This window comes from Photinus pyralis, unplaced genomic scaffold (genome assembly GCF_008802855.1).
Source record: "Photinus pyralis isolate 1611_PpyrPB1 unplaced genomic scaffold, Ppyr1.3 Ppyr1.4_LG7, whole genome shotgun sequence".
NCBI lineage: Eukaryota > Metazoa > Arthropoda > Insecta > Coleoptera > Lampyridae > Photinus > Photinus pyralis.
Window position 1 is genome coordinate 7,187,478 of NW_022170738.1, and position 13,532 is coordinate 7,201,009.

The window sequence follows — 13,532 nt, forward strand, 5'->3', positions numbered from 1 at the left end:
ACCTAGACGCCGAAGTGCTAACAATAAACAATAGGATGCGAACAGAACGAGGGCTTTGTTTTGGGATTATCTTTATGACCCTAACCGCTAAAGTGTACAAGTCACGTTTCTGCAAATTCAGGAGATTATATTTCCTTCATGAATCATTGTTATCTTAATACAACTAAGTATACCCGTTCTGTGTTGACCTTTTTGTGGGTAGCGGCAGTTCGTCACCTGCGGCATTCTTTAAACTTAAGTAGGTAAACCAGAAAATTTCTCACTGGCGTATCTACTAAAAAAACATTCCCTGCAATTTATTTAACGGTCATACTTTAAGCTTTGATAATGTAGCCCAAAATGTCGCCTATCGCAACGCTTACATTTTGGTCGCAAAATAAGATTTACAAATCGCCCATTTTGCGATATATCGCCCATACTGGCAACACTGTTCGCCTCGCACCTTCACGCCGCCAGCCTCCCCTCTCTAAGGTCGCCTACGCGCCCCTAACAATACATTGACAATTACAGGTAAAGCACATCAAACATCGTTACCTTTACATCAGAGGGGTCTGCTCGTAAAACGTTGTTGGTTTTTGATGCTAAGTTGCCCACTTTATATCTTTTCCACGGTACTTCTTGGGTCGGATCCGTTACCTGTTGAATAACTCACATGGATTATAAATATTTAATCTAAAATAAACTTATCTTACAGTTTTTCCACACGGCACTTTTTCTGCCAGTGGAGCTGCTACATCAGTTTCTTGTTCTATGCATAATTCTTCCGTATTCGTTACATCATACAAGTCACTTCCATAAATTATTTCGATGTCATCAGTTGTCGATTGTGGATAATCAGGTGTTACAGGTTTTAATTCGATAGAATTGATAGCATCACCATCAAATGGATTCCTCAAGCCATTTATTTGCCTTATCGCACACTATCGATAATAGGAGATCGTCAGTTTTATCTGTTGGTTTATCGTCTGCTGATATTCCACCGCCCGTTCTATATAGTTCTCTTCTATGAGTAGCAACTGACTTTCTTAATAATTTCTTTTTATTGTCGTAGCATCTTTTCAAACTGTCTACATCCCTTGGGTATGTTGGTCCAGAACTGTTGAATTCTTGAGCAATGATATTCCACACCTTATTTTTTCTCCTACAGTAACGGCATCCGTTTTTTCATTTTCAATCACGTTTTTATGTTTTGCAATAATATTTATCAATAATGATTTCTCATTATTAGTAAAATTTGCAGATCTTTTTTTTTTGGAAGATTCCATAATGACTACAATGAAATAAAGCTTAACAATGACAAATCAAACCTTATGTGACTATTGGAGAAGGCAAGCTTATCATAAATAAAACCACCTAATTAATAATATTATGTAGTATTTATTGGTTATTGCACAAAACAAACACATAACACGTTTGAAAAGCAATAGTGCATGTTGTGTAGATAGCCGCATTAGAAAATCCCTAGATTTTGGCGGTTTACTTAACAGGCGCTTAATTTCGGGTTGTGCAACGCACACGGACATGATCTTCGATTAACTATTAATCTAAGTTTTAATAAACCTTCGTTAACAAAAGGTTTGGTGCAACAAGCCATAAATAGTTCAGTTTGTAAGTTTAAGTCCGTAACGCTTTCTACAATCCTACATCTTAACTTCATACTAATTAATAGAACTACGATGGGTATCGTGGAACAAAAAAAAACTAACTTCAGATCATTTAACATTCAAGGATTGATTATATTTCAATATTGATTATCACGTTAACCAGACTAAGGAAATTAACCAATATTGTTAACTCCATTGATTATATTGGCTTTAGTAAACAATATTGTTTGTTAAGCAATGGTCACCAGACTTAAGCTGATTGGAGTAGCAGAGTTTGCAATTAGCCTCAGTGAAACGTTAACTGTTTATCAATAAAGATACAAAACTTGTGTAACTGTCAATCTATATTCATCAGTCCTATTCTCGTGTATGTATCTTGAAAACTTTTCAATATTGAAACCTTTTCAAGAAACTTTTCAAGTGACTTTTACAATATTGAAAATTATTTGTATTCTCGTGCTCACCTTGTAATAGTATGTTTACGTTTTCCAAGATTGAAAAGTTAACAACCATGAAGTTGTAACACAGTGTAGCCAACCCACAAATGTGAATAATGTGCGCGTGCGTAAGTACAATTAATCAGCTGTTTGGTATAAATACAAGTTGATTTAAGACGTGGTGTTACGTGTAGTTGACAATCGGCCTAAGTCTGGTGGCAATTGATTAGCAAACAATATTGTTTACTAAGTAATGTATAATCAATAAAGTTAACAATATTGATTAATTTTGGCAGTCTAGTTGTCGTATTGTAATAGTAATCTCAATATTGAAATCGAATTGAATATTGTTTTGTGATTGGTGTGAAGTTAGCTTTTTTTAGTTCAAATGCCACATTTGTAGTTCCAGTATAAACATAAATTGCAATGATTTTCTTTTGTATCTAATTTGTTCACATAAAGTTAAACTTGGTACTTGACTTTTCTTTTGCTTTTCCCGAAGTTGCATCCAATAAATATTAAAATGGCAGGAAAGAAGCGAACAAGTAAAGAGCAATTTGATATTTATGTGCGGAATTTAGAGAAAAACCGGCTATTGGTTACTGGCAGGTTGACACCAGGTATGAATATAGAAACCTTGCAACAACTTTGGAGCTCCTTAGCAGAGGAATTAAATTCATGTGGCAGTGGTCCAATACGAAAGGTGGAGAGTTGGAAAAAGGTTATTTTACCTAATTTACATATAGGTATACATAAGATATTCATTATTGCAACTGTAGATTTTTACGGAGTGGAAGTCTCTTGTGAAAAAAAGAGCCCGAGAAGGGAAATTGTTAACTGAACTAGAAAAACGATACTTGGAAGCAACAGGTGTTGTGTCCGTAACAGGTATGACCTCGGCGAAAGAGCTAGGTATTGCTTCTATTGAAGAAAAGGAATCGCAAATCACTAATGAGGATAATGTGGAGATAGCCATTCCAGATCATCAGGTATTTATACACAAATGTAGTACAATTTTATTTTTCAAATACTTGTAGGCATGTAATATTGAAATTGAATTACATGATGATATTGAAGTTGTACCTGATGAACCCCATCCTATTCCTTTGGCAGAAGAAAAAATTAAAAAACCTGCTAAGATTTCAAAGAGTAAGTAAATAAATATTTTGTAATTTGATAATACAATGTTACTTTTTGAAGGGACTACTAGCAATCCTTTACTGAGTGCTGAGCTCCAAGCCGCAATAACTAGAGTACTATCTATTATGTACAATAAAATGTTTGTTTAAATACCTAGATACATTTTTTTTACTTAAATATGTACTATTCAAAATAATCTCGAACAATTCTATTACGAACCAATCTTCCTTCCCGTAAATTATTAACATCATTGTCACGATTACCACAAGGTTCATTATTGTTTTCCTCTTCATCATCTGCATAAATAATGATCAAACATTTACTTCACTTAGTCAAAATTAGTTACTTACTATCATTGACATTGATTTCCACGTCATTCTCACCATTACGTATGCACATTATGGAGTATAGCACAAGCATATATAACTTTTGCACACTTCGGTGGATTATAACAGCGAAAACGTGTTTTTAAGACGCCATTTAATCGTTCAATGACATTCCTAACAGTTTTATGTGCTGAGTTATATCGCCTCTCTGCTTCTGTGAGGTTTTGACCAGAGATAGGAGTCATTAACCATGGTTCTAAGGGATAACCAGCATCGCCCAACGAAATGATTGTATTTTAAATTAAGACATTCTCACTCACATTCTCACCTATCAACCATGAGGAAGTGTCTCCATTTTGATAAGCATTACGCAAAACCTGCTTAATATCACTTGTCGTCCAAATACCAGAGTCGTGCACGGATCCTGGATATCGTGCATTGATTGCCAGGATCTTTAAATGTGCATTACAAATCTGAAAGTGGCTATAAAAAATTGAGATAGGTAGCCTAAAATTTCTTACAATCTGTACGTTAATACTATAGTATCCCTTCCTATTCAAAAATGCTATTGCCGGGTACTGGGGATCTTCCACTGGAGGAGATATTATAGATATATGGGTGCAGTCAATAGCACCTATGATACCTGGAAAGCCGTGTGGCATTGTCATAAAGCTAAAATCAAATTAGGTACACTTAACTACCTACTATACAGAGCATGTTCTAAAGGTGACTACTTACAGTTGTTTTTCTTCAGTTTTTTCGGCTATCGTTGAAGGAAAATGCACTAAGTGAGAAAAATGTTCAAGTAGAGCACTCACCACTTCCTCTACACATCTGCTCACTGACTTTTGACTCATTGGGCAGAAAAAGTCCTGTCCAACGGCCTTTTGATAAGACCCTTGAGCCAAAAAGTGTAAAGTAGTCAAAATCTAAAACGTATTTATAGGAGGTACTGCTTAGGTAAATAAAATTAGTTAATTTTACCCTTAAATGTTTAGGAATGCCCAAAACTCTTTCATTATCCCGAAGAAAAGGTGACAAGTTTAACATCAAATCTTGAGTCAGCTGCCGAGACAGTCTATAGATTCCTTTGAAGGTTTCTTCGGTCAGTGAAAATGGATCACTAGCATCACGAAGTTCTCTTCGGTTGAAGTTCATTCTAACCCTAAATTATACAATTCTCAAGTGTAAGTAATAGTAATAAAACATAATAATTCATAATCTACCTTTCTTCATTGTTGATAGCATTAACAATTAATATAAAATCTGCCATTGTTAACGAAATTCCTCACACTTAAAAAGTTTAAAATTTACCAACACAATAATCAACATTGTTTATTTGACAACAAGTGTAAAAGGAACTTGTTATGAAAATCTGTTAACTTTCAATTATTGAAGTAATAATTGAATCAGGATTGGCCACCAGACTACCAAATGGTTGCAAAATTGTTTAAGAAACAATAATTGCTTAGTAAACAAGATTGTTTGCTAATCAATTGCCACCAGACTTAGGCCGAATGTCTTTAAAAAAAGCAAGGACATCGAAATCGCGATATACTATTTATGTAGAGTACTTAGAAAAAAATTGTTTGTTAAGAACTGGAAAACTTTCTCCTAACTTGGGCCCAGAGGACTGCTGTGAAGATTGCTACCGCGGCCGTAACTAACTGCGTGACCTTGACCGAATTTTGTTTAATTTGTAGGCGGCGTTGCCACGTTTAACGTAGCGTAATTTAACTTCTAATCAAGATTGTAGGATTCTACAGCATTAAAACAATAAAATCAAGTGACTATATTGTAACCACTAGCCATATGAGAATGTAATAATAACGAATAAGTGACAACTATTATAAACATTTGAATAAAAAGTACCTATGATAATGCACCTATCCTGGCGCCTTGAAATTTTTACCATCTTTCTCTTATTATAAGACATGAAAAACAGCAAAGACATTTGAGGCCACTCTTCGAATTTTCGGGAAAAAAATTATTCACCCCGTAGCTAACGATCGCCCTGTAGAGTTACGCGCCTATCCTGGCGCCTTGAAATTTTTACCAGATCTTCCTCTTATTATAAGACATGAAAAACCGCAAAGACATTTGAGGCCACTCTTCGAATTTTCGGGAAAAAAATTATTTACCCCGTAGCTAACGATCGCCCTGTAGAGTTACGCGCCTATCCTGGCGCATTGAAATTTTTACCAGATCTTCCTCTTATTATAAGACATGAAAAACAGCAAAGACATTTGGACCACTCTTCGAATTTTCGGGAAAAAAATTATTCACCCCGTAGCTAACGATCGCCCTGTAGAGTTCCGCGCCTATCCTGGGGCCTTGAAATTTTTACCAGATCTTCCTCGTATTATAAGACATGAAAAACCGCAAAGACATTTGGGGCCACTCTTCGAATTTTCGGGAAAAAAATTATTTACCCCGTAGCTAACGATCGCCCTGTAGAGTTACGCGCCTATCCTGGCGATCCTGGGGCCTTGAAATTTTTACCAGATCTTCCTCGTATTATAAGACATGAAAAACCGCAAAGACATTTGGGGCCACTCTTCGAATTTTCGGGAAAAAAATTATTTACCCCGTAGCTAACGATCGCCCTGTAGAGTTACGCGCCTATCCTGGCGCCTTGAAATTTTTACCAGATCTTCCTCTTATTATAAGACATGAAAAACCGCAAAGACATTTGGGACCACTCTTCGAATTTTCGGGAAAAAAATTATTTACCCCGTAGCTAACGATCGCCCTGTAGAGTTACGCGCCTATCCTGGCGCATTGAAATTTTTACCAGATCTTCCTCTTATTATAAGACATGAAAAACAGCAAAGACATTTGGGACCACTCTTCGAATTTTCGGGAAAAAAATTATTCACCCCGTAGCTAACGATCGCCCTGTAGAGTTCCGCGCCTATCCTGGGGCCTTGAAATTTTTACCAGATCTTCCTCGTATTATAAGACATGAAAAACCGCAAAGACATTTGGGGCCACTCTTCGAATTTTCGGGAAAAAAATTATTTACCCCGTAGCTAACGATCGCCCTGTAGAGTTACGCGCCTATCCTGGCGCCTTGAAATTTTTACCAGATCTTCCTCTTATTATAAGACATGAAAAACCGCAAAGGCATTTGGGGCCACTCTTTGAATTTTCGGGAAAAAAATTATTTACCCCGTAGTTAACGATCGCCCTGTCGAGTTACGCGCCTATCCTGGGGCCTTGAAATTTTTACCAGATCTTCCTCTTATCATAAGACATGAAAAACCGCAAGGACATTTGGGGCCACTCTTCGAATTTTGTAAATATATGATTATGGAAAAAAGGCGGCATGTGGCGCATCCACCACATATAGGGCCAATTGTTCATACTGAGTTCAACAGCAGTTCAGTTGAACTTAGGGTTGCCAGATAATAATTTGATAAAGGAGGGCATATGAGTCTAAAAAGGAGGATTTTCTGTAAAAAAGGAGGACATTCAGAAATTAAACGAATTTTTTAGAATATTTTACTTTATTTTAATCATATGTAGCAGAGCTGCCAATTTTGGAAAGAAGTTCTTGGTTTTTTAACAAATAATTGTAAACATCTTCACATGTCATGTTTTTGAAGTTGTATTGAGTAAGAATTAAAGATTTAACTGATTGCACACTTAGTCTATTCCTCTCTTTGCTCCACTGAGTATTAATTAGGGAAAAAACTCGTTCCACATTTGCATTATGTGCGCTTACACAAAAATAAAACTCGCAGATCTTGAGCAGTTCTGAGAAACATTCTATGTTTTTAACACTTTTGAAGTAGATTGTCCACTGCTCTTGCAACTTCAAATCATAATATGCTTCATCTTCATTTGATTTTGATTTAAGAAATGAAATCAAGTTACAAAATTGATCGTGTAGCTTAACATCGTTCCCTTTTTCGCGTCACTCCAGTAGTCCAGTCCGGCCCGACGTTTAGCAAAAAAGGAGGACTTAGAGTAGGTAAGGGAGGACGGGAGGACAAAGCATGGAAAAGGAGGACATGTCCTCCTTTTGGATACCATCTGGCAACCCTAGTTGAACTCGGCTAGTTGTGAGGGTAACAACAATCGTTTCTTACAAAAGGGTGCCCGTTTTTCGGGCTCCAACATGGGGATCTCTGTTATTTGAGGAGATACAACGTAGTTTAAATTGGGGCAAATTTGCGTATTTTAGTGCCTAATAATATGCCATTCCGAAAATTAGGATGTCATCAGAGGCTACCGAAAGTTCCTTTTATTTTAAAAATAACAAAAAGTAGACGTTTTAAACTAAAGCCCGTTTTAGACGATCATATTTCTTTGTGTAGTTATACATGTATCTGTTGACATAGGAGATTTTCACGTGTAAAACAAGACGATGATGTGTATTTTTACACGTAAAATTCTACACGCAAAATAGAGTCTGTTCTAATTTCCAAGGTCATTTACATGTAATTTTTGGTTTGATATAGGGACTTCCATGCACGCTCAGTTTAAAAATAGTAATAAAGTTGGTATTAGTCAATTTTCATGTGTTATATCTATGTTCGCGTTTGTTATTTGGAAAACGTTTTGTTGCCGTTGCCGATTTTTAACAATATTTTTGTAATTCTGTGCACAAAACACGTAGATTCTGTGCAAACATGTGGTCTAATGAAGTAGTCAAACGGTTAATATCACTATATGAACAGCACCCTTGTTTATACCAGGTGACTGATACTAATTACAAAAATAAGGGGAAACGAAGAAGTGCACTTACTGCAATTTGTAATAATTTAAATGAAAATGGAAATTCTTTTGATGTTGATACTGTTTTAAAAAAAATAAATGGACTACGAACTACTTTTAACGTAGAAATGAAAAAAATAAAGAAGTCAAAACAGTCTGGTGCCGGGGCAGATGATGTGTACGAGTCGTCTTGGTGGTGTTTTGACTTGCTGCAGTTTTTGTTAAATTCGGCCCCAACAACTGCAGGGTGCTCAAACTTGTCTTTTCCAGATACATTAAGTGAGGTAGGTACCGACTTCGTACTGAACCCCAGAAATCATTAATGTAGAATTTACGATTATAGGAAGAAATTCCAGACAGTGAGACTGAAGTAGTGTTTGAAGGGTCAATAGACGAATTTAATGGAAGCGAATACAGCTACTACAATTTACAACCCTCAAGTACTCCACCTTCCTCATCTGTACCTAATGAAGGGCGGAATAAGGCTGTAATGGTAACATGTAGCACTATCTTTTTCTATTGTGAATTATAAGCACTTATTTCCAGGCGAATCCCACAAGTCGAAAGAGAAAAGTTGATACGGAGAGTGATTTTTTTAAGGAATCAACGGCAGTGTTGAAACAATTGGTTTCCAAAAACAAGGCCGAAGATCACATTTCAAATTTTGCTCGTTTCATAGAAACTGAACTAAGGGAGATACAAAATAAAAGATCCTTAGTAAAATTAAAAATGGAAATTTCGCAATTAATTTTTAATGCTCAAGAGAAGGGACAGAATTAAATTTGTACTACTTATATAATATGTATTATGAAAAGCACAGTTTCATTTATAAATGTATTGTTTACTTACAAAACTTATATTTTAAGTAAACCTTAATGTTATCATAGTGTAAGTATATGAGTTATAACATAGCTTCTTGCCATTCAACTGCACCTGGCCCATTAAAATAGTTTAAAAATTCCCCACGTATGGAGGTAGCACGAACAGAGAAATGGTTTCCACTTTGTTGACCTAGTGGTTGCTGGGTTCTTGGGAGCTTATTACAGTCATTGCTAATAGGTGACCCAGATTCAGCAATTAAAAAATTGTGTAATGTGCAAGCAGTTAATGTTAATATTTTTACTTTTTCTGCGTCCAAATTTATAGTAGTTAAAAACAAACGAAAACGATTGGCTAAAATGCCGAAAGCATTCTCAACTACTCTTCTGCCTCGACTGATCCTATAGTTAAAAATAGCTTGGTCATGAGTTAGGCCTCGGAATGGGTAAGGTTTCATAATGTACGATTTTAATGGGAAAGCAGCATCGGCTAGTATCACATATGGCACTGGTCTTGTACATCCAGGTAATGGTTTGTCAGGTGGAATATGTAAAGTGTTATTGTTTAGATGTTTGTACAAATTACTCTGGGCAAATACTCCACCATCGCTTATGCGACCGTTAACTCCAACATCAATGTAAACAAAACGATACTTCGCATCAACTAGTGCTAATAGTACAATGCTGTTGAAGCCTTTGTAATTGTAGTACATCGATCCCGCACTTCTTGGAGCTCGAAAAGCTACGTGTTTTCCATCTAGTGCCCCTATGACATTTGGTACTTGCCAATCATTTAAAAAATCATTTTCTATGGTTTCCCAATTCTGTGTTTCTTGTGGAACCTGCAGATAGAATTTAGTAACGTGAAGTAAAAGTGTTGTATCACTTACCCTAAGATACTCGTCTTTCAGTACGCTATAGATGCATTTACAAACTTCAGGGATGAACAATGATATTGTTGATTCGTGTATTCTTGTTGAATACATTAAGTTTCTGTACGACTCGCCGGTAGCCAGAAAACGGAGTGTAGTCATTAACTTATCTCGGGCGGAAATGCTTTGTCTCATATTTGTATTAATTTTTGCTATGTGAGGTTCTACTCTTTGTAACAACTTAAAAAAACTTTCTTTCGACATTCGAATGTAATTTTTAAATTTTTCAGGATCTTCAACCCTTAATTCATTGTTCACCATTTGCATGATACCACGTTCATCTCTCTTATCTACCCATTGTTTTACCCAACAATTTCTACATTTTTTCCTTTTTGCTTTTAACTTAGCCGCTGCCATGCCATTTAAAACAGTTATGGCAAAAATAGCTAAATTTGGATCCATTTCGTATATCAAGATGCTTTTGTGTTTGTGTTCTTCAAAAATCAAAATATTGCCAGTGTATGAAAAGGTATTGCCAAACTTGAACTTGGAGAACTAAACGGTGTTTCCAACATTGTAATATAAAAAGTACCATATTTTAGATGAAAAATTACATGATAAATTTTCTCATGTAAAACTGCGTTGTTTACATGTATCCGTTCATGAAAAAATACATGTAAAATTAGGTGTAGAAATTTGACCATGTAAAATGCGCTTAAAACATTATTCAAGCATTTTTTTATGAGGAATCCAAATATGTTATCAAAATAGTCAAAGCGCGCTAGACTTACACTAGATAACTCTTTGAGTTCTAATGGCAGCCATATTAGATTTTTGCATTTCACAATAATCAGTGTTATTCTTGTGGCTCTTGAAAACTTTTCAATATTGAAATGTATCCAAGAATCTTTTCAAGTAATGTTTACAATATTGAAACATTTTGGTATTCTAGTGTCTACATTGTTATATTTTTTTCCTGTTTACAACATTGAAAATTTGTTTGATGTGAAGTTGCAAACGCAGTAATACCAACGTTGAAATTTATGTCCGCACACACAAGAGCCAATTAAAATTTTCTAATAATCTTGTTGGGTTAGGTGCTTAGAACGTTAAGGTTAGGTACTGTTCCTTCGTTACTGGTACGTTAAATGAATTGATTTCAAGTTGGTTTAGTAGAAGAAATGTCGGTAATACGAAAAGCAAGAACTTCTAAAAAACAATATGTCATTTATGTGGAGTACCTGGAAGAACATCCGATTTTACGAAGTGGAAAGCTTTCCCCGCGAACCACTCCTGAAGATCTTCATAATTTATGGGTTCAGTTAGTGAATGCTTTGAATGCATGTGGAGATGGTCCCACACGCGATGTCGATGCATGGAAAAAGGTTTGTCCTAATTTGATTGTCTTTATATATTCATAATTAAATTGCTTCAAAGGTTTTTACGGAATGGAAGAGCCAAACGAGGAAGAAGGCCAGAGAAGGAAAGGTTCTCAATGTCCTTGAAGAACGTCTTTTAAAAGTAACAGGGGTTATTGTTGTCGATGGTGCGCCAGGTGTACCAGAATTGGGAGTTCCCGATGAGGTACAGCAAGTGATGCATACCGTTCAAGATTTGGAAATTGAATATGTAAGTAAACAATGTGTACACAATCATTTTGTGGCACACAATTATTGTAGAACGGTTATAATCTGCTCTTCGATTAATAATTTTGTAATTTGTCGTAGTTAGATGACCAGCATATCGAACCTACAATTGGTTCTGAAGCTCCAAATATTGAAGTGGCATCATTAGTCGAAAGTGAAAACAAAGCTAAGGACAACCAAAAGAAGATTTGCAGAAAGAAAAGTATGATTATCGTTAGTAACACTTAATAAAAAAAATAATTTGTTTTTTTAAACAGAAAAAGGCAGTAGCGCACTGTTGGAAGCATATGAAGCGGACCAGAGATTACAAAGGGAAGGTTTAGCAAATATAGCTACCTCTTTGCAATCAATTGCTGATGGTATTAACCGTTTATGTAATATATTAGATAAGTAATATACCTAATTGAACATTATGCTTATGCTGACTGTATTAATAATAGAGATGTATAAACACGCTCATGGCAATTTAATTTTATTCTTTTGTTTAATAGTAAAAAAACGTTCCATCAAAACTACACAGGAGCAGTACGAATTGTATGTAACATATTTAACTAAATATCGGTCACAGCAAACAATACCAGATGACGAATTTTCTCATTTGTGCCAACTTTTAAATGAATGCAAGGGAGCAGTAAAAAATAAAGAAGATTGGAAACAAATATTACTTAGGTATCATGTAAAATTATTTTTGAAACACATTTATTGTAGACATTTATGGAATGGCATTCAAAAGTGAAACGAAAGGCAAGGGAAATATATGTTGATCAACATTTAACTGGTGGCGGTTTGCCAATTAATGCAATATTGACCGATTTGGAGAAAAAATTGCTGCATGTTCTTGCAATTATTACAGTATGTGGTATGAATGTTCCAGAACTTGGACTTGTTAAACCACAACCAATTACCACTATACAAAGGGTAAAATTACCTACTGTTGTGGTAGGAAAAACATTGAAAGCAAATATTCATCGTATAAGTATGTTAACAAACGGAAGGTCACATGAATAACGTCTTCTTGTAGGATCCCTGAAAGGACACAAAAAGACGCTAGAATTCTACTTAAAATCAAATTCTAAAGAACTTATTTTAAAAGTATACAGATCTCTACAAAACGTGACAAATGCATTATCCCGATTATTAGATATCCTTATAAAATTAAAAGAATAAAGTTGGACAAAGCTATTTGGTTGTGTAATAAAAATTCTAAAAAGGATCTTCCTTATTACAATCTAATTCATAAAATGTGTTCGAATAATTCGATTACGTACAGCTCTGCCTTGATGTAATAAGTTATTATTCATGTGGTGTTCGTCATCATTATCAATGAGATAGGGATTCTCTTCAACTAAAACATAAGCATTATTGATTTGAACAATGAATGAAATGAATTTACTTTGCTCATCAAGATATGGTTCTCCTTCTCGTTCAATACATAAGTTGTGCAAAACAGCACAACTGTTAATAATTTTCGCTGCATTAACAGGGCTATAATGTAATATCCTATGTCGGTTTAAACATCTAAATCGTCCCTTGAAAACTCCATTTAAACGCTCAATCACATTCCGTACACTTCTGTGCGCGTTGTTATAGCGGCGTTCTGCCTCATTTAAATTTGGTGCAAGCAGTGGTGTCATTAACCATGGCTCTAATGGATACCCAGAATCACCTATAATAATCCGGTACTATTTTAGGAATGATTAACAAACTTTTTACCAAGTAACCAACAACTGTTTCCCTCTTCATGTTTCACCATGAGTTCTCTCCGTATTGCACTTGTCGCCCAGATTCCTGAATCATGTACTGAGCCGGGAAATCTAGCATTAATCGCCAATATTTTAAGATTAGAATTGCATATCTATAAATTATAATTTATTATTACACATTTGTTAATTATTTGCATTTCATCTTACAATTTGTACATTTATACTTATAATAGCCTTTTCGGTTAAGAAAAACGATAGCAGGAA

At 35.3% G+C, this 13,532-nt stretch overlaps 3 protein-coding genes across 9 annotated transcripts; 2 read left to right on the forward strand and 1 right to left on the reverse strand.

The window, feature by feature from the left end:
- Positions 1 to 2,490: 2,490 nt before the first annotated feature.
- On the forward strand, positions 2,491 to 4,333 carry LOC116176574. 2 transcript variants are annotated; one of them, XM_031495206.1, is made up of 4 exons: positions 2,491 to 2,762; positions 2,821 to 3,030; positions 3,079 to 3,146; positions 4,254 to 4,333. In XM_031495206.1, exons 1-4 carry the CDS (start codon positions 2,565 to 2,567, stop codon positions 4,297 to 4,299), a joined length of 522 nt encoding a protein of 173 aa, XP_031351066.1. In that variant the 5' UTR covers positions 2,491 to 2,564; the 3' UTR covers positions 4,300 to 4,333. The 2 variants fall into 2 exon arrangements, with proteins under 2 accessions (XP_031351066.1, XP_031351065.1); XM_031495205.1 differs by lacking the exon at positions 4,254 to 4,333 and adding an exon at positions 3,242 to 3,343 and having other exon boundaries at positions 3,079 to 3,190.
- On the reverse strand, positions 3,125 to 4,821 carry LOC116176573 (putative nuclease HARBI1). Of its 6 annotated transcripts, none has more exons than XR_004146465.1 (7): positions 4,734 to 4,821; positions 4,492 to 4,672; positions 4,326 to 4,436; positions 4,029 to 4,270; positions 3,836 to 3,980; positions 3,532 to 3,763; positions 3,386 to 3,477 (listed from the first exon to the last, which is right to left on the reverse strand). XR_004146465.1 is itself a non-coding variant. In XM_031495202.1 (7 exons), the coding sequence occupies exons 1-6, from the start codon at positions 4,778 to 4,780 to the stop codon at positions 3,567 to 3,569; spliced, it is 912 nt and encodes a 303-aa protein (XP_031351062.1). In that variant the 5' UTR covers positions 4,781 to 4,821; the 3' UTR covers positions 3,386 to 3,477; positions 3,532 to 3,566. The 6 variants fall into 6 exon arrangements, 5 of the variants coding, with proteins under 5 accessions (XP_031351064.1, XP_031351062.1, XP_031351059.1 ...); XM_031495202.1 differs by having other exon boundaries at positions 4,029 to 4,179; positions 4,246 to 4,436; XM_031495199.1 differs by having other exon boundaries at positions 3,532 to 3,784; positions 4,029 to 4,179; positions 4,246 to 4,436.
- Positions 4,822 to 11,100: 6,279 nt separating this feature from the next.
- On the forward strand, positions 11,101 to 11,793 carry LOC116175583. The gene is made up of 3 exons (XM_031493766.1): positions 11,101 to 11,304; positions 11,357 to 11,548; positions 11,647 to 11,793. The coding sequence occupies exons 1-3, from the start codon at positions 11,101 to 11,103 to the stop codon at positions 11,791 to 11,793; spliced, it is 543 nt and encodes a 180-aa protein (XP_031349626.1).
- Positions 11,794 to 13,532: the final 1,739 nt, after the last annotated feature.